The sequence below is a fragment of the Gobius niger genome (genome assembly GCF_951799975.1).
Source record: "Gobius niger genome assembly, chromosome: 20".
In the NCBI taxonomy this organism is placed as follows: domain Eukaryota; kingdom Metazoa; phylum Chordata; class Actinopteri; order Gobiiformes; family Gobiidae; genus Gobius; species Gobius niger.
In genome coordinates, this window is record NC_136871.1 from 19,052,295 (window position 1) to 19,074,615 (window position 22,321).

A 22,321-nucleotide genomic window follows, 5' to 3' on the forward strand; every position below is an offset into this window, starting at 1 on the left:
GCTGTGGGGGGGTGGGGGTGGGGAGGGAAAGGGGTGCAGACAGTTGGCCTGCTGGGACACTGTAAATGAGGAATGTGAAATCCCACCTTAGAGGCCGACTCTGCTGCTGGAGTCAGATAGCAGGGCCGGCCGTATAACTGAAGTGGACTCCAAACATAGACAGAGTCGGTATGTCTCTGCAGTAGACTGCCTCACGGATGCTTGACGGTGCAAGTCCTCGGTGCACAGTGTTTGGCATCCTTTTACTCCATCGGTCTTTGTATATATTTGCGCACGCTCTCGTCTACTGTTCCTACGGCTATATTTATACTGCTCACCCTTCCAATTAACACTTGTTTCTACTGGCACTCAGTAAGATTTTTAAGTGCATTCTGGGATCTTCGAAGCTTATTTGACTTTCACCTGTTTCTGACCACAGTCTGATGTAACCAAGTCCATATCACTGTAAAAATAGTTTTGATGATATTATTGATGAAGGGCCTCCTTCGGGTCTTACTAAGTAGATACAGTTTAGCTGTTTTGGTATCGCTTTAGATTAAGGTGTGCTCATTAAGTATTAATAAGCATTATTAATCATGTGTTAGGACTAGGGTACGGGTTAATGTTAGGGTTAGGTTAAGGGTTGGCTATGAAGAAGCGTATTTTTAGTGGTCTATTAGTATGTTAACAGATAAAAGTATAATAAGCAGTGTGTTAAAACTTTACAAGCATATTACTAATGCTTATTAATACCTTATTAATACTTAATGAGCACACCTTAATATAAAGCGTTGTTTTATCCCATATATTAATGCTCCCTTGGATGGATTTAAGACATGAGCTTCTAAAATGTAGAACGCAAATCTAATCGTTATCGAAATACCTGTCAGGAATATTCTGTCAGATATACTAGTGCTATATATACTAGGTGTTAATTATTCAGCACTCAGCCAAAAGTTATTTTTCAGCCAAGGTAAAAAAAAAAAAAAAAGTTAAATTACTCTGAATATGCCAAGTCAAGGCTGAGACTTTGAGGTGCTTCTGATTAGCCATTAGAAGCCTTTGGATAGGTCACAGTGTCTGCTTAAAAAAGAAAAAGATCACTGACAGCTATAACAAACTATAGTAATAGGTTTTCACAAAAGTAATTTCTAAAAAAGAAAAAAAAAAGTCTCACTGTTGGCTCTGGAGTGAAATAAGACAAGCCTGATGAGATGAGAGTTTCTAATGAAAAACTTTAATCACACACATGCTTTCTCTTTTACCGTTTCCCCCTCAAATACACACATATAAATCAATAATATTTCAAAAGGTAATTCGACTTAAAAATCACTCACCGTGTTTTTTTGAAGTCTAAATCCAGCAATCCATCCCCAGCTCTTCTCACTATCTATCTGATATTTCCAAAGGAGACACCCCTTTTTGTTCGGTGATAAAATTTGGGTGTTGATGAGAGCCCTTACATGGGATGAGATGCTGTCAGTAAAAACCCATATTATAGCGTGGTAGAGGTTTGGAGGTTCCTCTTACTCATCCCCATGAAAGTGATCACTTTGCTTTTCCTGTACTGAAAATACATTATGACCCTTCATTCAATCTGCTATTGGGACCTGTCCGGCCAGTTGTCCCCTAAGTGTTGACAGCATAAAGTCACCAGCAGAGGCGACACATGATGTTATCTTGATTAAAGCCATGAAATGATATCAACAACTTTAAGACAGAATTATTACTTAGAGGTGAATGGATTGCTACTAACCCAACAATGAGTTTAAACCGAAAAAATCTTCCCACTGGCAGCTATTAAATAATTCTAGTAATGCGATGACACTGCTGCAGACTTTATTTGCCAATGAATACACTTGAGAGCGTTTATTCAGTAAAACAATCCCACATTCACGATGCATTCGGCGTGCCAATTAGTGGACAGAGTTTCTCGCAACATGCCGAGGGTGCTGGTGAACTCGTGGCATTATAAAACGATGGTGGCCCTTGATGGAGTGACGCGTGGCAGTCATAGCTCGCAGCGTCTTTTTGGGTTGTCATTGTCAGAGGTTAAACTAGCTCGAATTATCTCGACAGTTTGAATAGTCACCTCGACCTCATAAAGGAGCGCCGACACATAACTACAGGAGATCTCTGCCCTGTGACAAGAGGGAGGTAAGCTCTTTTACATCCACAAGGCAGCAGCACATCTGTTACAGGCAGAAAGAGTAGGTTATCGTGTGGTCATGTTTTTCTCTGCTTTTATATTAAATGTGAATGTTGTAAATTGCTATAATCGCGATAGAAAGCTCTACAAAACCTGTTGTTATGGCTACTATAGTGAAAAAGAAGTTACCTTTTGCTTTGTAAAGCTACTTGAGTGAGAAAAGATACATTCATTCATTGAGGGCAGAGATTCAGATGTAAATGTACAACCTACAAAAAGATTCTAATAAATCAGATGTTGAGCTCCTTTTTGTTTTTGTGATGTTGCTTGCATATAGTGGGTTTCTTCAACTTTCAAAAGATTATGTTCAGCTTTAGCTTAAATCAGTGTTTCTTTACAAAATTGGAAATTAATATTAAATACAATTATTTGTATTATGTGTTGGTATAGAGTGGGTTGATGGTTTGAGTTTGAGCTTTTTAATACTTCACTAGAGATAATCAACCACTGACGTCATGTTTAGTTTTAAGCATGGACATTACTATATATGTCTTATTGTTCGTTGACATGTAATACTACAATCAAAGTTGGATAATTACCGTATGCAAATATAATAACATTTTCTCTACATTCAAGACAGCCGCTGCTTAAACACCAGGGGCACGGTCGCAGGAGAATACGAGTCTAACCTCACTGTTTTGAAAAATGCACCGGTATTTTCAACCATCGTCCTGAGCAGTTTGATGTTCTTGTGCACAACAGAAGCCATTCATTTCGGCAGAAGTAAGAAATGTAGGACAGAGAGAAGAAGATGGAAGAGACAGAGAAAATTGGGTCAAAGTAGGTCGTAAGAAGAGGTGACCTCAAGTGTCATCAATGTGATGTGGTGCCTGCTCCTTCTCCAAGGTCTGGCCCAATCAGAGGTGTTAGACTGAAGCAGGTGTCAGGGCTTATGAAATGGGAACAGATCAGAAATCCTATCCTCTATAAGATTTTACTGTATTTCGGAAAGGACCGGACCAGCGCCCATATAAACAGCATCTATTTTAGTAACCATTTTCGTCATAGAGATGAATCATCAACTAAACGTGAACTATTTTTGATGGATGGATAGATGGATGTATTTTAGCTGCAGACCAACATTCAAAGTGAGGATTTACTAAGTACAAGTACTTTTTTTTCAGTGACATTTGGAAATGATTTAGAGTTGTATAAGTACTTCTACTTGCGTGCTTCTGCGTTGAAGAGACAGTACTTGACAGCTTCCTGCTCTTTTGCCATCACTCTATTTTTATCTTGAAGAAAGAGCAAACAACAGTCTTGGCATTGTGCGTATGTCAGACAGTCTGGTGCCTCAGTACATGCTGGTGTTAACGCCGTCATCGACACCTCTTTGACGTGTTCACACTGACCACAAGCCTGTACCAACCCACTCTGTGTTTACTGTGTCTCTGGACTAAGTGTCTCCTGTGCATGCTCTTCTGAGATTTGGTTTGACAATAAGAAGGGATTTTATGTTCTTCCCTTCCGCCTTCGCCTCATATAGAGCTCGTCAGCTGTCTACCATATCTTTGGGCGATGGAAAAAGCCCTTGGCACTAAGTGGATGCAGCTCAGACCTGGACATGCCACTCAAGTATCGAGATGATACTTCCCTGATGTTCGGCCAATAATAACAATGTATCTGATGGAGATGGGGAGCTGTGGTTAGCTCCTATTGATGTGTTATGGGAATAACAGTAAGTGGATCTGCAGTTTTTTTTTATAGAACATGGAAGATGTGTCAATCATCTCAGGGCAGCCCCAGGAAATGTCATAAGGGCAACAACAGCTACACCATTATACAATGTGGCAAGTTCCTCGCATTGTGCTTTTTTTTTATTTTTCCTGCAAAATGTAATAATCTCAAAACTTACTTGTAGAGTAGAGTAGGGCTGAAACTAACTAATCGATTAATCGAAGACTAATCGTTTATTGAAATAGTCGACAACTATTTTAGTGATCGATTAATCGTTTTCTGGCTCAAACAGACTCAAATAGAGCAAAAATTACATGAAAATGTAGTATTTTTGATGAAAACCATTTTATTTTTATAGCAAGTGTATGTAGTGCACTTTGTACATTGTAAATTTCATGAATATCTGTGTGTGTCTCATCCAGTCAGAAGCAGAATTAGCACCAAGAGCCTCCAACAAACATTTACTTTACGTTTACTCCATCAACACGTCCTCAAGCGGATCCACTTTAGCTTTATGTGATAAAAAAATTGAAAAAATAACATTTTCCTACACCATTCATAGCCAAGCGACAAATTGATTAAGCGTAAAAATAGTCGATAGATTAATCGATTACAAAATAATCGTTAGTTGCAGCCCTAGAGTAGAGCACAATTCATTTAGAAAGTAATAAAACAATATTTACAGAACATGAAAGATAGTTTAGAGAATATGGCATAATGTAGAGTTTTGTATCCTTGCAGTCTGTGTGCCCTTTCTGTGACTGTCTCCACTCCGCTCTCCCGGTTAATGTGTGGGTGAAGATTACCTGGGAGGAGCTGCTGCTGATGGGTCACACCTGGCTTCATCTACCTTGTTCCTCCGCAACAAAAACCCAGCGCTCCAGCCAGGCTTTGTAGAATTGTGAATCCACCTGAGGGTGAATTCCGTCGGCTCAGTTTTGAGTTTTTCATGTTCTTGTACTTACCTGAATAATAATTTTGAATCTATTTTTGCAGTTCTCGTTTTGTGTGCGCCGCTTGCCTTCTGCCTGCTCGGTTTTGCTCCACTGCTTCTGCTTTGCCCCGGAGTTACGTGCAAACCCACAATTCTTTGGACAATGAATTATCGCGTTACATTTTTTGTGTAGCCTTTTTGTGCCCACGCCTTTGAGCCATGTTGGCAGACGTAAAAAAATATAACGTTTTTATTTAGTTATTTTTGGAACATTTTAGATGAATGAAATGAAAATGGATTGATTGAACAACTGAAAGGAGACATACATACTGAAGTGTACACAAATGTTCACCTTTATTGCAGTCTGCTAACAATTTTACAACCTCACATGATTTGCAGCCTTTCAGAAAACAAAAAAACAAAAAAATACTATTTGCAACACAACGAGCCACCATTATAGTTTCACACCATTATTTTCCATACACTACTTTCAGTCTTTACCGTTCCTTTTAATCATCTCTTCTTCTTTTTTTTAAATTCTCGAGCCACTTAATATAATGTCCATTCTCACATTGCTTAGTTCTTCAATGTCCATCTGCTCTCGCGTGTGAAGCTTCTTGAAGCATTTTATTCTGTTGGAGAAGGCAAAACAGCATGTATTGTGAAAAATGGTTGGTGTTATTGTGCAATCTTTCATTTGTTTATTCGTCTTTCATTTGATATTTGATGTACCAGTTTTTTTTATTTCCAGTTCTAGTCTAAAAGTCTCAATACTGGTCTGAAATCATATCCGTGTCGTTAACACTTTACATTACGGGCCGGTAAGTCCATGGTACTTACAGTGGTAATTACTAGTAATGACAGTGGTACTTATTGTGGCACTAAAAGCGGTAATTACTAGTAATTGGGGTTAGGTTTAGGGTTTAGGGGGTCACAGAGTTACCACTGTATCTCTCATTACTAAGAGATACAGGGGTAACTCTTAATAATGAAGGTTGTACTTCTATTTACTATGGTACATACTGGTAATTCAAGGATACTACAGCAGCAATTCATAGGTAGTAAATGAGGTACTTCTACATACAAAAGTAATTTCTAGGATTGTGTGACTATAAAACAACATAAAACAACATTAGGGAAAACAAGAAGTACAACCTTCATTACTAAGAGTCCCCACTGTTTCTAGAAGTACATAACTTGTAATTCTCACTATAGTATCCTTTAAGTACCACTATAAGTACCTAGAATTACCGCTGTAAGTACCACCATAAGCACCACTGTAAGTACCACAATAAGTACCTATAAGTACCACTATTATTACTAGTATTTACCACTGTAAGTACCACTATAAGTATCTAGAATTACCACTATAAGTACCTAGAATTACGGCTGTAAGTACCACCATAAGCACCACTGTAAGTACCACAATAAGTACCAATAAGTACCACTATTATTACTAGTATTTACCACTGTAAGTACCACTATAAGTATCTAGAATTACCACTGTAAGTACCAAGGACTTACCGGCCTGTAATGTTAAGTGTTACCTCTGTGTCTTTTGCACTTGAACTAGAAGGCCTAGAGCACCAAACGGGTCTGGACTGAATCATCTCCTGTTGTTATGGTCCAATAGTAATATGATGAGTATGTGAAAAAAAGTACTCCATGATCACATTAATATATTGATCTCCCTCTCCTCACACCCTTTGTGCAATGACCAAGATGCAAATGATCTTGGACACAATGCAGTATGCTATGCCATGTGACCTAAGCCTGTTACCAAGTTCAACATGTGTGTCTAAAAGTCCAAAGCTGAAACCTGAGTCCTGGTATGTGTGAGGAGACATGACCAAGTCTGAATCTGGGGCCTGACCTAAACAGCAACCAAGAAATTACGCCTCAAAAGAGCAATAAAACAGTGACACAAGAGCTACAAAGCAGTAACAAAAGAGCAAGAAAAAAGTGACAGAAACTCAACAAAAAAAGCACCAAAAGAGCGACAAATAACGTGCCAGAAAAGCAATAATAATACAACAAGAAAGTGACAAAAATGTGGCCGAAACCACAACAAGAAAGCAACGAGAAAAGGCAACAAAAACATGACAAAAAGCTACAAAGACATGGCAAAAACGCGGCGACAACGCAACAAAAAAGTTGTGTAGATGTCAGCTTTCAAATGAGGCGTTACACTGTTGCTCTCCAGTCGGGAAGTTTTTAGATTTAGGTAATGCCAAATTAAAGTAAAAATGCGCTCTGTTAAGGCGGGGGTTGTAAGAGATTAAGAATGTTAAAAAAACAGCACAACTGAGCCACGGAATGGGTTTGCATTTGTTGCAGGGTGTTTTGACATTTTAATTTCCCTGTTGTCAAATTTAAAGTAAGATTTTAGTGTCATAATTACATTAAAGGGATATTTCAGGATTTTTGACATAGGGCCTCATTTCCTAGTTATCCAGTGTGTTGCTAATTTCTGGAGATAATTTTTTTGGTAATTCATGCAGTTCATATATTTGAAGAGTTACATGGTGCTAGGCTAATGCAAGGCTAGCGCATTTCTATGGCATCAGCTAGCCTGCATTAAAAACGGTCTGACCCGCTCCACAGTGCACCTGAGGCAAATCACAATACAAAAAAAATATCTCCAGAAATCAGCAACACTCTGGATAACTAGGAAATGAGGCCCTATGTCAAAAATCCTGAAATATCCCTTTAATAAAAACTAAATTTCAGACTCTTTGTAGTGAAACAGAAATAATTCTGCAAAATCTGAATTCGCTGTATTGCATGCTGCTTACTGAAAACATATCTTACCTTTAACTATGAGTTTAGTGGAACACTCCGCCTGCCCAAACGAGTTAACCGCCACCACTTTGTATACCCCAGTGTCTTTGGGCCGGACTCGGAGGATGTACAGGGAGCACACGCCGAAGGAGTTTGTCATGTAGTAGTGGTTGTCTGAGTTGATGCAGACGTTGTTGAGGTACCAGGAGATGTTGGGAATGGGGCATCCGCGCACTGCACACGTCATGAAGAGCTGGTAGCCGTTGGGCGGGGTGTGGACTTTCAATGGGACCAAGATGGAGGGCGGCCTTTCAAAGCTCACTTCAGTCGAATTCAGTCCATTTGTGGCAATAGGAACTATAGGTAGAATTTGAGAATACGTCTGAGTTACAATATCAATGATCATGATCAAGAGAATGCTATGGTATTGTTTTTTTTACTAATCAAAAAGGCAGCATCGCACACTCAGGTTGGTGTATTTATTTATGTATCGGTATATTCAAAAACAAATATACCTTTGGACATCGGCAACCTGAGTATACTCATGCATAAACAGTGAACAAAAACATAATCGTTCTCTATAAACACTGCAGTTGAGTACGAGTGTGTTTCCTCAGATACAATGTTTCTTAGGTCAAACAACCACCCACCTCTGTTACTGTTGACTCCCCAGGGAGGAGACAGAGATGGATCTGAGAGGCCCATATCGTTCTTGGCGAAGATCCTGAAGTGGTACTCGATGCCAGGGAGGATATTGAGGGCCGTGTAGCTGTTGGTGAAGAGACGGTCGGAAACGTTTTTCCACATCCTGTTGTTGGAGTCGCTCTGGGACACCACGTAGTACAGTCGGTCATCCAGCTCCTGGTCAGGTGAGGGCTCCCACGATAACAACAATTTCCCATGCACGGTTTGCTCTATCTCCACTGGGCCAGGGCTCTTAGGTTCATCTGTGGCACATTGAAAGAAAGAAATCAAGTATATATCCTTTTTATTCAGAAATGATCAATTATTGCCACTGCAAAACATTTGTTTATATTGGCTTGTGATTTTTTGGACAGATGCACCTTCATATTTTATTTATTTTTTAGAAATTGTCAAAAGAAAGCTTTTGTGTTGTGCCTGAATATATACATATATTTTAGGTATAATGTATAATTTTTTTAATTGAGGTGGAGGGCAACTGAAAATCCCAAGATGGTAACTATGGTAACTGGCAAACTGCAGATTTCTTTGTCTTAGTTTTGGGGATATCTCAGTCATTACTTGGTGAATCCACATGAAACAAAAACTTTATCGGAAGTTCATTGTCTCCTCTGTCAGCATGTATGAACTAATGTCTAATTGTTATCTCTGAAAGGCGTCCAAAAGTGGAGGCAGTATTCAAAAACATGAGCATGACGTTGTTCAGTAGAGAAGACTTTCAGCCATCAAAATAATATGTCAGGTTTCAGAGTCCAATCACTTTCAAATACTGATGAGAAAAAACATTTGGACATTTTCGTTTTGAAAATTTCCTACAAAAACTGTATTTCTCCCATAGATTTGTATTGGCCCCTGCCCTCCGCCTGACATTTTGACAACATCACAACAGTATATTTTGATTCCTTGATAGACACACACGGCATCGCGTCATAGAAGGGGGCGTGGCCTCGTCGTGGGGGAAAACAGAATCTTTTGGGAAGCACAGTTTTTCACTCTTTTTAGGCATTTTCTGGTGAAACATCGACTTAGTTATCACATACAAATAAGGTCAAGTCTAAATCGGGTCCATATGGATGTTTATTCACAGCAGATTGTTCAGTAGAAAAAATTTAGTCATAGCATTGGCACGATGCTAACTTGAAGCATCATGGTAGCATTCTCTGTTATTTATGTATTTATGGGCTGTTGAACCACTTTGCTCCTCTCCATGTCTTTGTATCTTTATTTAGTAGAAAAATATAATCATGATTCATAGTTTTTGAATAATTAGAGAAAGTTTTGATTTTGTTCCAAATTGTTTTCCCCCTTAACTGTTTCAAACATAAGACAACATATTTGGGTGATTCCAGATGCTGTCTAAGTATGGACACCATCAGGAGTTGAACCTTGTCGACAATACTGTGATGGTGTCCATTTCTGTCATGTAAAGAGACACAGATTGACCATGTTCTATCAGGGGCTTTCTGAAAGTCGATCACTGAAAATAATTGCTTTCCTTATAAAATAGGTGTTTTCGTTACCTGTGACTCTAACTTCAATATCAAAAGAAGCCTCTCCCATTGAGTTTTTGGCCGTGATTGTGTAGATGGCAGAGTCGGAGCGCTTGGATGAAGGAATAACAAGCTGGGACATTCCTTCTGTATTGATTACATTGATCCATGAGGATAATGGCTCGTCATCTTTTAACCAGGTGATCTGAGGAGGAGGTTCTGCCTGGACAAAGAAAAACAACATTATCATTGGAAAAACACAACTACAACTTTATACAACATAGCTACTGTATAATTATACCTCATAGATCATTTTGATGCGTACGGAATTGCCTGCTCTGACTACCATGAAATCCAATGGGTCTTTGAAACAAGGCCTCACTGTCGGAAAAAGTAAAAAAACAAACATAAAATGTTTTGCTAAAAGCTAACAGATAAATGTGAAGGGTGAGGTAGAGCACTTACTATTGGGATTTTTGGCGCAAACCATATCCGAAGGGGGGCTTGGGTCTCCGGCTCCTGATTCGTTAATGGCTGAAACTCGAAACTGATATTCTGATCCCTCTGTGACATCTTTAACGGCAAATTTTATGTCTGGAAGAGGATTCAATAATACGGTTGATTGAGGAATATTCAGAACGCAAAACCCAATAATGAGGGAAAAGATTGCAGCAGCTGCAACCTGTGTGGATTTTGTTTGCCTCCAATTATCACCTGTGGAAACTGTTGGAGTCATGTACAGAAGGTGCACCATGAACAGCAGAAGAAAAATAAAATCTTTAACGACTCACCCACAGCAGTACAGCCAGACTGTTGTGTTGCCTTTTTTAAAGATACAACCTCCATGATTCAGTTTTACATTTATAACACTGTGACCTTAGGTAGCTCCTAACAAAGAGTTTAGATGACATAGCAACCTTTGTCTCTTTTTTTCCTTCTTTCCTTTAAAATGAGCCTCAGATGCAGAGAAATTTCCCCACTTATAGATTGTATTGGACAAACCTTCAATAGGTTCATTGACTGCATTGATGGCGATCCACTGATTGGTGTCTTTTTTCATCTTCTCCAACAAGTACCCCACAATGGGCACTCCTCGAGTGTCCTCAGGGGGTGTCCAGGTCAGATGGATGCAGGTCTTGGTGGCACTCACAACCGTAGGGGTACCAGGAGGACCAGAGAGGACTGGGAAAGAGAGCAAGTCCAGTTACTGTAAAGGTAGTGATTTCACTATCTCTTAGTGAGCATGTGCTGATTGTTGATTTTTCTTTCATGCACAATGGCCTTACAATTTGGCATTGAATGGAATATTTGTGGGTTTCAAATTAGTTCAAGTTTAGCACATCAATATTAAAAAGTTGCCCATACATTATCGGTAAATGGTTGAACAAAGTCATTTTATTTCTCTTCTTACTCAGTACTCCGGCCATAATGCTGTCTGTTGTCTCCAGCGCATCGCTCATGCCCTCGGGGTTCTCGGCGTAGATGCGGTAGTTGTATTTTTTGCCATGAGTCACGTTTCTGTCTCTGTATGTGGTTCTGTCGGCTGTGACGTCACCCACTTTGGTCCACAGACTTTGATTAACGGGCTGGCGCTCGATGATGTAGTGCGTCACTGCAGAGCCGCCGTCGTCTTTGGGAGGGCTCCATTTAATTTCAATCACAGTGGAGGTGGTTTCCACAGTCTCTACAGGACCCTCTGGCGGACCGGGGCGATCTGGTAGAGCAATGCAGTATGAGGGTCATGACGGCTGCTTTTACGGCATGTCACAATGTTTTTTGAATAACAAATCTAAAGAGCAAAGCCGTGTATGTTCTGTTGTTTATGCAGAAAACATATATCTGCCATCTACGCTAGTTTGCAATGATCCGTGACCCCAAATACATTTGGTTTGTGACACATGTATTTATGTATGTATCGTTATTTATGAACGCTTTTGTGTCACACTGTGGGAAACAGAGACATTCACCTATATAATTCTTAAAATACAAAGGACAAAAACAAATGGTTAAATCAAATAAATCAATTTAAGAACAAATAATGACTCTCTGGTAAAATAGCACAGACACATGCTACAATAAAAAAGTAATATTTAGATTTTTATCAGCATGATCTGGTGACTCCCTGAGTCTTGCATTGCTGGATGGCCACTGCTTTGTGGATTCATTTCAGATGTACATTTAACAATATGTTTTATTATAAAGCCAACATTTATATCAGATACACTACAAGTAATTCACTGTCTGATACTATAAACTTTAAAATTTAAAGCTGCAATATGCAACTTTTTATGAAAAAACAAAAGAAAAGTTGGTATTTGTGCGTACTTGACCTTGTAGTGACCCAGTGGCTGTAGGAGTGGTCAGCATGGCACCTTTACTTTCAATCAAGGTGGTCTCTACAACGCTCCAGGATCATTTGCTTTGTAGTTTTTCTGTCAGCAGTAAAAACCTACCAAACAGTTAACCCTAGAGCATCCCAGACACCACTGTGATGGAAAGTAAACGCACTATGCTGACCACTCATACAGCTGCTGGGTCACTACGAGGTCAAATACACACATGTATCCATTTTTTATTTCATTGAAAAAGTTGCAGAATGCACCTTTAAGTTGTATCTTCCCAGTACTTTAATTCATCATAAAAAACTGTACATAATTACTCAAACATGCACAGTCTCTTACCTAAGACAATGAGTCGAGACGTGGCCTCTACTGCCCCAAAAGGGTTTTTAAGCTGGATTTTGATTTCTCCTGCATCTGTCCTCAGGCAGTCTCTGAACAGCAGCCGACTATGATTGGGCTCCTTTAAGATCTTCACCCCTCCGCCATCTTTGATCTCTGTGCCATCCTTGAACCAGCTCACCATCAGCCCCTCTGACGGTGGGAAGGGCATCTTAAAGGCAGCATTCTGACCCACGCGGACCACCACAGGCTTGGAGAATTTATGAAGTTCATCTGGGTCAAATTCAGGTACACCTAGCAAACAAAAATAGGATTCAGTCAAAAAAAGCTATATATTTTTTTAGATTTACTTTTGTAAATCAACATTGCATTGGTGTAAAGTTTACCTCCCACAGTGACTTTTCCTTGTGTGCTATGTTCCCCGACTGTAAAACGGTAAACTCCTGAGTCATCATCTTGGGCGCTTGCAATCTGCACTTTATGGGTCAATCCCTCTTTGAATATAGTGACTCCGCCGCCAGAGGCTAACTGTAAAAACCAACACGTTACTCTTTTTACATTTTATTACCATCGGACACGTTGTATTTCTTCAACCAAAATGAAACAACTGTTCTGTGCAAACTCTTTTAATATTTTCCACCTCATTAAAACCTTAACACAGAGTTGTAAATATTGTGCTTTACCGGCTCTCCATCTTTGAACCAGGCGCCGTCGCATTCAACGTTAATTGTTACTGTTAATTCAAGGGGGGTTCCTCGAAGAGCATAAACATCAGAGAGTCCACCGGAGATCTCAGGCGCTAAGCAACACAAGACAAAGTTACGTTCTGCTGTACGATACAGACTCAGCCCTAACTGCAAATAGGACACAAGTACTGTAATTGCACTTCTTCAAAAATCAATTATTGTGGAAAACATGAACATCTTTTTTTTCTCCACAAAGTGAGATATTTTCCTTTTCTCAACATTCATCTTTCCACAATATCAATTTTTGTGTATTTGTGTATGTTTTTTTGAGATGCTGCTGCAAAATGAGAATAGTTATACAGAATATATACAGTAAGTAGAATAAAACAGCATGCAGATGACATCAGAAGCAAGCATTAAGACTCAGAACGACAAGCGACGTGTTACAGGAAATGGGTCACATTAAAGGTCTTCATTGTTTCAGATTAGGACTGGGCGATATGGCAGAAACAATACTCACGATTTTTTTTTTCCATATTGATCAATCTCAATTTTTATATATTTTTTTGAATAGAAATACAAACCAAAATAGCTTTTACAGTTAATATTCATTTAGATAAGATAAGATACCCTTTACTGATCTCATAATGGAGAAATTCACTTGCAACATTCAGCTCTCAGAAACACTCAGGGTGTGCAGAATAGACAGGAAATGTGCAGACAATTAAAGAGTAAATAGAGGTATCTTATAGACAATGACTTCCAAAAACTTTAAGGGCGCAAAAAATGAAGATAAACATACTATATTAAAAAAAATGTCAGTATTAGCAGTGCAAGTTTACAGTCATAGTGCAAGTGGTTGCTAAAGTGATGCTGATAAAGTGACGTAGATACAGAGATTATTGCATGTAGTTTTGCAAAGAGCTTATTGCACATGTTGCTTCACAGTAGTGTTGCACAGTCTGACAGCAGTGGAGATGAAGGACTCGCGGTAGCTCTCCTTCTTGCACTGACAAGATGGACCTATACGATATATATTATCTCAGCTCAAAAGAAATGAACGCTTTCTACTCAAGTGCCATTTGACACAAAAGAAAATCTTCCAAAGCACTCGTCCATCCTCGAAAGCCCGGTGTCTTTTGCTGTAGATCTGATGATTGAAAAGCCTCATGACGACTGGAAGATTGAGATTGACCAAAGATGAGATCGTGATTTCAGTTAAAATTTCGATGAATTGCCCAGTCCTATGAGGTAATATTTAGTGTGTTTACTTGTCATCACATTTAATTAGAAATTAAATGTGTATTTAGTTGCATTGGTCTGAATAATGCAGAAGTTAATTTCAGTTAATTATGTTATTGTAATGCAAAAACACAGATGTGTGTTTAGCACTACATCTGCAAAGAATTATTAAAGCTTCAAGTAGATTCACGTCTTTCATACCACCCACTGCTCCTTCAAGTTGATTTGCAGAACCGCTGGCCTCTGCGGCTGAGTGGGCTGACAGCAACAACAAAAACCAAGGAAATGTTAACGTTTGCACGAATACTTTCCTGAGCAGCCATTCTATTATTAAACACAGTTCTGTCTCATAATCGTGTGCATGCAAGTAGCAACACATTGTTTGGGTAATTAATTAATTCACCTTTTGAGATATTACCAGCCTGTTACCTGCAAAAAGATATTACATAAACACACACAGAGACAACATGAGCAGGACTGTTGCTAGTCTATAGCAAAGACAACATAATTTAATATGTTTAACATACAACACTGAATTAAAAGTGGACATGACATAAGCAAGACACAAAAGCATTAGGATGGTTGGCCCCATGGCTCTGAACTGTTAAAGTAGTACGATAAGTACTTGTTTATCTTAAATTCTTTTCGTAGTACCTCTAGGGGGAATACAAGTGTTAATGGGATGATTGGGGGTTCTTTCATCTCCCAGAAAACAACTTTTGGAACTTTGCTGCTGCCGGGTTGGAGGCCCCAATACACACTAAAGGAATCACGAAGAAGAAGCGAACAGGCTAGCGGGCAAAGCTAACTGTGGGCTACCGCCACTTAAACAGTATCTACAGCCAAGTTTGAGTGAAAAAAATGATCTTCATTGTGTAATTGCATGTACAATTTCCGTCTCTCCCTTTGTCTTTTCTGTCAGCGTAGAATTTACTCTCACGGACACTTAATAACTAACAAAAACGTAACTACGCTACGACACCTGCAGTGGTACTTATGGCCTCTAGGGGCATGAGTTACTTAGTTCTGCTTTAAAGCAGTACTAAGTAACTCGCAGTTAGCTTTGCCCGTTAGCCCGTTAGCTACCTCTTCGTAATTCTTTTAGTGTGTGTTGGGGCCTGAGACCCGGATACAGGAAAGTTGCAATTGTGGTTTTCTGGCCAGAGACACCAGGGGGAGATGAAGCACCCCAATAATCCCATTAACACTTGTATTACCCCCAGAGGGACAACGAATAGGATTTACCAAGGTAAACAAGTTCTTCAACTTAAAGTTTGTTTTTCATCTCACCAATGATCTCGACGGGCGGTTCTTCCACTGGTGGAGCTGGCTCAGGTTCTGTCAAACAATAAGATCTATTGTTGTTTGGCTAGCAAACAAGTAAAAAGTGTAAATGGTACATAGGAATTCTCAGGACATATTTGAAATAAGCTACATGAAGTTAAATAAGAGAAAGAACATTATAAGATATTCCTTAAGTTCCCACCTGGTGGTTTCTCTTGAACAACAGGAGGTGGAGGCGGGGCTTCTTGAGCTGCTTTGATTTGTTCTTTACGTTCCTCTTTCACTTTTTCCAGTTTAGCTTGTTGCTCTTGGGCTACTTGCAGCAGATCCACCCCTGACCCCCCTGCTCTTGTGGTCTTTCTTACAGATTTCTTCCCTTTTTCTTTGTCAGCTTGAGGGGAAAGAGAAGTTGTTCTATTATTGATTAATATGCACTGATCAAGATTAATTATATAACTATGGAGAGCTGCGTCAGATGAGCAGACAGTATAACTATATTACTAGTTAATAATAAATTAATGAATTAGTAATTCATTTCTTGGTAAAAAATATTGCAGCTGAAGTCTTACGTTCGACCAGCAGCCAGGCATTGCAGGTCTTAATTCCAGCGCAGGCAGAGTATATTCCTTTATCTACCACCATGCAGTCTTTGATCACCAGTCTGTGAATGAGCTTGTCCTCTGAAACTTCAATATCAAATTTATCTCCTTGTTCCAGTGGCAGATTTTTGCCAAACCACTGAATCTTTGAAAATGGGTTCGACAGGACACATTCAAAAACAGCATCTTCTCTTTCAATTGCTTTGACTTCTTGAAGCTTCACCAAGAAATCCACGACAGGTACTAGAAACAGTAATGGCAAAACATTGAGAATCAGTTATAGTGTAATAGATGGTGTTCACAAATACAATACTGTTGGTACTTTGCTCTGAACGCACTTTTGAATTCTGTTGAGAACATAGTGACACCTTCCACGTCCAGCTGATACAGTCCAGCGTCGTCGGGCAGCAGGTCCTTCACACTAAAAACAAATTTTCTTCCCACTTGGTTCAGGCTGTGCTTCATCTTTTCCCCAAGATCTTGTGTGTACGGGACCATCTCACCGTCCTGCGGGACACCAAAGCATCGTGTGATAGTGAGTAAACAGCATGTCATTTATATACAATGGGCTGCACAAACAATAGTTGAGGTAAAATAATTAAGCAATTGCAGTATTTTTCTATTTGCTTCCACTATTCCTTATTAAAATGTATAGAAATTCAAGAGCAATTAAATAATTGACTGAAAGACTGAAAAAAATTGACAAACTAGTTTGAATAAACGAATAAGTAAAAAAGATACATTTAAGACAACATTGGCCCGCGACATTACTTTTTTTTTTAATATATGTATAACAATACAAATATTTTACTTCCAAGCTTTTGTTTTCATAGTTATTATAGTGTGAAGGTTTGTTTCATAATCCTACACAGAATGTAGGGTAAGAGCTTTCAGGGGTGGATGATGAGCAAAGATCTTTGTGGACTCAGCCCGTGTAAATAAATTGCAGACAACGCAGGTCGAGTCTTTTACTTTCACAACTCGTTTTTTATGGTTTTGTTTGCAACACCTCTTGAAATATTTTAAGTCTTGTGTAATTTTTGGTGCTAGTCATAGTCTAGTCATTTGTAGATCATTCTATGGTTATTCCTATTTCGTTTTCTTATCTTGTTTATTAAAGCAGTACTAAGTAACTCTTGCCCCTAGAGGCCAGAAGCGCAACTGCAGGTGACGCTAGCCCGCAGTTAGCTTTGCCCGTTAGCATGCTAGCTTCCATTCCATTTGTGTGTATTGCTTGCTCCGGTCCGGTGGCAGTCAAGTTGCAAACATGGTTTTCTGGCCAGAGACACCAGGGGGAGATGAAAGACCCTCCAATCACAAAGGATTTTTTAAGGTAAACACGTTACTTAGTACTGCTTTAACAGACTGAGTGCCAAAAACTAAAAATCATTTTTTTTAAATTACGAAACCAGACACTCTAATGTGTGATTTTGGGAGCTCTGTGATGAACAGAACTGAATTCAATAACAACAACTTGTGAAAAGTCACGATATGGACATTTCATCTGGGCATTTAATCACAACGCAGCAGTAATGAACTTGTCCCTCGTTATTTTTGTCCCAATAGTACAGCTCTATGTTCTCTTAAGACAACGTGAAACTCATGAACAGACATTCTGAATAGTCAATGTTCTTTTCTTAAGCCTCTGTTTTCAGTCACAGCTCAGTAAAGAGAGTGAAATGTGGGAGACAGTTGTTTCTTAAAACACGCGATATCTGAGTTGCTACAATTTTTTGGGGATTTTGATCAAAACTAGCTTCTATTTAGCTTAGGATTTCTCAGAAACCGAGGCACGTAGCATTAAACCGTTTTCATCTACGGAGAGCTTTGAGTCTCTCCTTTCAAACGAGGTGTAGTGTCCATAGCTATAACATAGAATACGGTGTGGTGCTACAAATATCATGAAAAATGGTCTGAATTGTTGGCACTCTACAGCTAAATCCCCAAAACAGCGCGGCACCCATTGTATTAAAGTAATTGAGCTTTTATGCTTCATTCAAACAGTTGCAATGATAAAAATTTCCCACTGGGGGAAATAAAGGTATTATTATTATGACCTTGTCTTCTTTTCTTGCAGTTGTGAGTAGACTTTTGCACAAATCAGTTCATACAGAGTGCTTTGATTTTCATACTTGCCTTGTAAATGTAAACATGGCTGCTTGGTTCAAGTAGATCCATGTTCAGTTCAAAGGATGCACTGCCATCTCCAGTAACTTGAATTGGCTTCAGGCCTGACAGATTTTTTACAAACTGTTGAAGAAATGCACACACAAAGAGTGCAATTGTGTGAAAGTGTGGCTTGTCAACTTAATTTCTTGCTCAATTGAAAACCGCAAACCTCGGCCTGTTCTTCTTCTCTCTCTCTCTTCATTTCATTCAGTTTCTTAAGCATCCAACGGAAATCCGTGATACCATACTCTGCACAGATGCTCTCGTAGTCTTTCTTCTCAGCGCTCATTAGTAGCTCCCAAAACTTAGGATCAATTTCTCCGTCCTTTCTCTCAGTCTTTTCAGATTTGGGGCGGATCTTGCTAAAAAAAAAATCAAAATACAAGATATAACTTAATACAGCACATATTGCACATTTATATAATTGTTTGAAATGTACCTTTTTCTTTTAAGAACAGTCTTAAAGTTTTCATTAGTTGCCTCGGCAGGTTGTTCAAGAGCCTTATTCTTTTTAAAACCGACTAAGAAGATCAACGGGGAAACTTATTATCATTATGCAATTATGGAACAAGATGAGCTGATCATTAGGATTATCAGATTATAAACTCTTGCGTAAAAGGCACTTGAGAATTGGAACGATGTGAGCCATACGCTGCCTGACTGTACTTACCTTCGATAACATTCAGAACAACCGCAACAAAGGCCTGTCCATATTCATTTACGGCAATGCATTTGTACGTGTCTGCTTGTTCTGGCTGCACATTCGGCATCTGTTAAAAACAACAAAAACACTTTTGTCAGGTCTTGTTTTCAGAAGACTTGTTTGCATCTTTTATTCTCAAAGAGGTGTGCCATTGTAGTTTTCAGTTCATGATTAGGTAGAACAGTGTTTGTGCTGTTTTACTCCAGAATATGGACTTGATTCTAAATTAGCCTGGACATTATAAGCCATAACTCAAATTGTTGTTTTAGTACATAAAAAGGCAAATATTTTCCAATGGCTCTAGATGTAAAACGTTTACCCCTTTTTGTACACTTCAGCGAAATAAATTGGATTAAAATGCCCAGTTTATTGAGTCACGGTGCCCAGATATTAACATGAGTGGAGAGTGGTCAATTTCTTGGATATTCCGTTAGCCATGGCTCCACCACATCACACTTGCCGATATAAATGAAAAAAAAAAAGTATATTAAAACCCATCAGGACCTAGAAATCCTCAGCCCACTGATTGCAGAGAGAAACTTATGCACAGAGGTGCTTCATGAGTTTTGCAGGTGATGAGCCGTCCTGCCCGTCGTCCTCTCTTCTAATGCGCAGTTGTTTGGATGTAGTTGGCTTTTGGTTTCCACTGAAAGTATTTACCATGCTTTTGGTACTTCTATTATTTCTGTTTCTTTTTGGTGAGTTTTGACATTTGGCTGGTTTCCGTTTGAAATAGTAATGGTCATTTTCAGATAAGATATAAGGTTATCTATCTATCTATCTATCTATCTATCTATCTATCTATCTATCTATCTATCTATCTATCTATCTATCTATCTATCTATCTATCTATCTATCTATCTATCTCTATCTATCTATCTATCTATCTATCTATCTATCTATCTATCTATCTATCTATCTATCTATCTATCTATCTATCTATCTATCTATCTATCTATCTATCAGAACAGTTTTAAAGCAGTTCTAAGTAGTAACTCATGCCCCTATAGGCCATAAGCGCCACTGCAGGTGTCGTAGCCTGTTACGCTTTTTTACTCATGAACTGTCCCTTCATGATTCTCTGACCCGGTGCAGGGAAAGCTGCAATTGTGGTTTTCCAGCCAGAGACACAAGGGGGAGATGAAAGACCCTTCGATCATCCCATTAACACTTGTATTATCCCCAGAGGGACTACAAAAAGGATTTATTAAGGTAAACAAGTTAGTACTTTAACTCACAGTGGGCTAAAGAAGTAGTTCAGTGTCCATTTAGTGCGTAAAAGTACGGAAAATGCAGCGAGATGTGAAAAACGAGCGAAGAGGAGATGAGAATGAGGCGGCAGAGGAGGGACTCACGCTACAACATGGACAGAGACCAGCAGCTTATAGACAAGTGCGTCCTATCTATATACTTTTTTCTTTCTGAATTTAGTTGGTGCGGCTAATATTCAGGTGTGCTCAATTGTCCAAAATTCACTGTATTTTTTTTTTCATTTGCCTCATTCTATTGATTTACAAAAGCATTGCTTATGCTACTTGCCTCAAATGTGTGCTCATCTGAGTTCGGATCATATTTTGCTTGGTATATGGAGGTATCAGAGACATCGCCGTTGTTCCGAACCCACGTCACTGTGGGTTTGGGGTCCCCAGTCACAATGGCTTTGAAAAAGGCAAACTTCCCTGCACAGACAAAAAAAAACAAGATAAACAACCTAAGTACACGGCATTATGCCTGGCCTAAGTGCTGCTACCATTCTTGTTTACTCACCCTCTTGGATGGTCAAAGCTATTGGCTTGCGAGTGAAGTCTGGATGAGTCTTTCCCTCTGGCAGTGTCTCAAGAAACTGTGTAATCATCACCCCAGGGACCTTCGACTTTTTCTTGAACCCGACTGTCAAATGCCAAAAAATAGCAAGTCAAACACCGCACATGATAAAAATAAATAATATACACCACACATTTATAGGGCGCGTAAACCATGCTTAAGCACATTCTAATAGGTTTATGTATTAGAATGTATTTTGTTACTGGCTGCTATTTTCTCCACATTTTATAGCAAAATGTGTCACAAAGATAATTTTTATCAGTAAATCAATATTCAATTTGCACCTATATTTAATCCATTCGAAACAGATATGTAGTAATTATCTACATATCGACGCACATACGAATGTACGCGTTATTCTGAGGCAAATATGTTTTTCATGCAGTTGTAGAAGAAAAATCAATGCTAAGGTACTGAATGTTCCCTCTGCATACCTTCCTTAATGTCGGCATCATCACCTGATAAGGCACATTTAAAGAGCATATAGCACACGTCAGCACAGTGCACTTAGATATGGATCAGGTCTGATAATGATTGCTAAAGGACACTTGGGCATATGGGGTACGATACTGTATATAAAATCATCATCAGCTAAGTCCCTTTATAGGTTTAGATACAAGTCATTAAAATGTTAGATAAATAAGTCTTTGTCAAGTTTTAGTTTCATTAAAATGAACTGTATTTTGTTCAGTTTTGGCCATCGTCTATTCCAGAGCAAACTGCAACTCGTAAGATCTTGTATGACTATCTTAGAAACAGGTTCATTGTCAAGGTCTTGAGGCCTGAGCTCCACAAAAGCTTTAGTTGTAACACATTTGTGCCAGCAGTGAGCACAGGACTCCCATTTTTGTGCAGCAGAAATGTACATCATGAGGTCAGAACTGGTCAGAACTGCTACCGGCAGTTATGTAAAAACAAGAATACTGGTGTCCTTTGTGATTTTTAAGTAATTTGTAGAAACCAGATATCAAATGAATGAGTATACTATATAGAAAAGGGCACTTTTGCTGTAGATACAGTCACGCTTATCTTACCTTGGCCCACAGCTGTGCCATCTGCTTCTTTAGATTTTCGAAATCTCGACATTTTTAATCACAAATGATCGTGGCGAGCTGTGAACAGAACGGACAGGATATCACCAAGAGTATTTAACAAGAGTAATTTACACGCACCTAACAGATATGGACCATACTTTCGCGGTTTTTTTTTAATCCTGTACATCATTAGTGTTATGCAGCCACGTACCACATACACAAGGTGCACCCCGTAAAAGGGCCTAATAAAGATTCCTTTAAAGGGGGCCTATTATGCAAAATCGACTTTTTCAAGCTTTACATCATGTTATTAAGTCATTCCCTCAT

General features: G+C 39.0%; 1 protein-coding gene across 1 annotated transcript; it reads right to left on the reverse strand.

Moving 5' to 3' along the window:
• Window positions 1-5,251: 5,251 nt before the first annotated feature.
• On the reverse strand, window positions 5,252-22,069 carry LOC306979528 (immunoglobulin-like and fibronectin type III domain-containing protein 1). The gene is made up of 21 exons (XM_079578486.1): window positions 21,995-22,069; window positions 20,904-21,026; window positions 20,676-20,815; window positions 19,104-19,203; window positions 18,873-18,954; window positions 18,603-18,795; window positions 18,401-18,514; window positions 16,603-16,771; window positions 16,235-16,507; window positions 15,868-16,056; window positions 13,137-13,252; window positions 12,840-12,981; window positions 12,454-12,747; window positions 11,184-11,486; window positions 10,775-10,954; window positions 10,238-10,366; window positions 10,074-10,153; window positions 9,803-9,995; window positions 8,231-8,527; window positions 7,611-7,937; window positions 5,252-5,431 (listed from the first exon to the last, which is right to left on the reverse strand). Exons 1-21 carry the CDS (start codon window positions 22,044-22,046, stop codon window positions 5,427-5,429), a joined length of 3,501 nt encoding a protein of 1,166 aa, XP_079434612.1. The 5' UTR covers window positions 22,047-22,069; the 3' UTR covers window positions 5,252-5,426.
• Window positions 22,070-22,321: the final 252 nt, after the last annotated feature.

What these genes read in the sequence shown, in the direction of transcription:
- LOC306979528 (XM_079578486.1), bottom strand. Translation starts at nt 22,046, where the DNA reads ATGTCGAGATTTCGAAAATCTAAAGAAGCAGATGGCACAGCTGTGGGC. An exon ending in GAGAAGAAGAACAGGCCGAG is followed by an intron (nt 18,515 to 18,602) that starts GTTTGCGGTTTT and finishes TTTCTTCAACAG; the next exon opens with TTTGTAAAAAATCTGTCAGG. An exon ending in GTCTCGACTCATTGTCTTAG is followed by an intron (nt 11,487 to 12,453) that starts GTAAGAGACTGT and finishes TTGCTCTACCAG; the next exon opens with ATCGCCCCGGTCCGCCAGAG.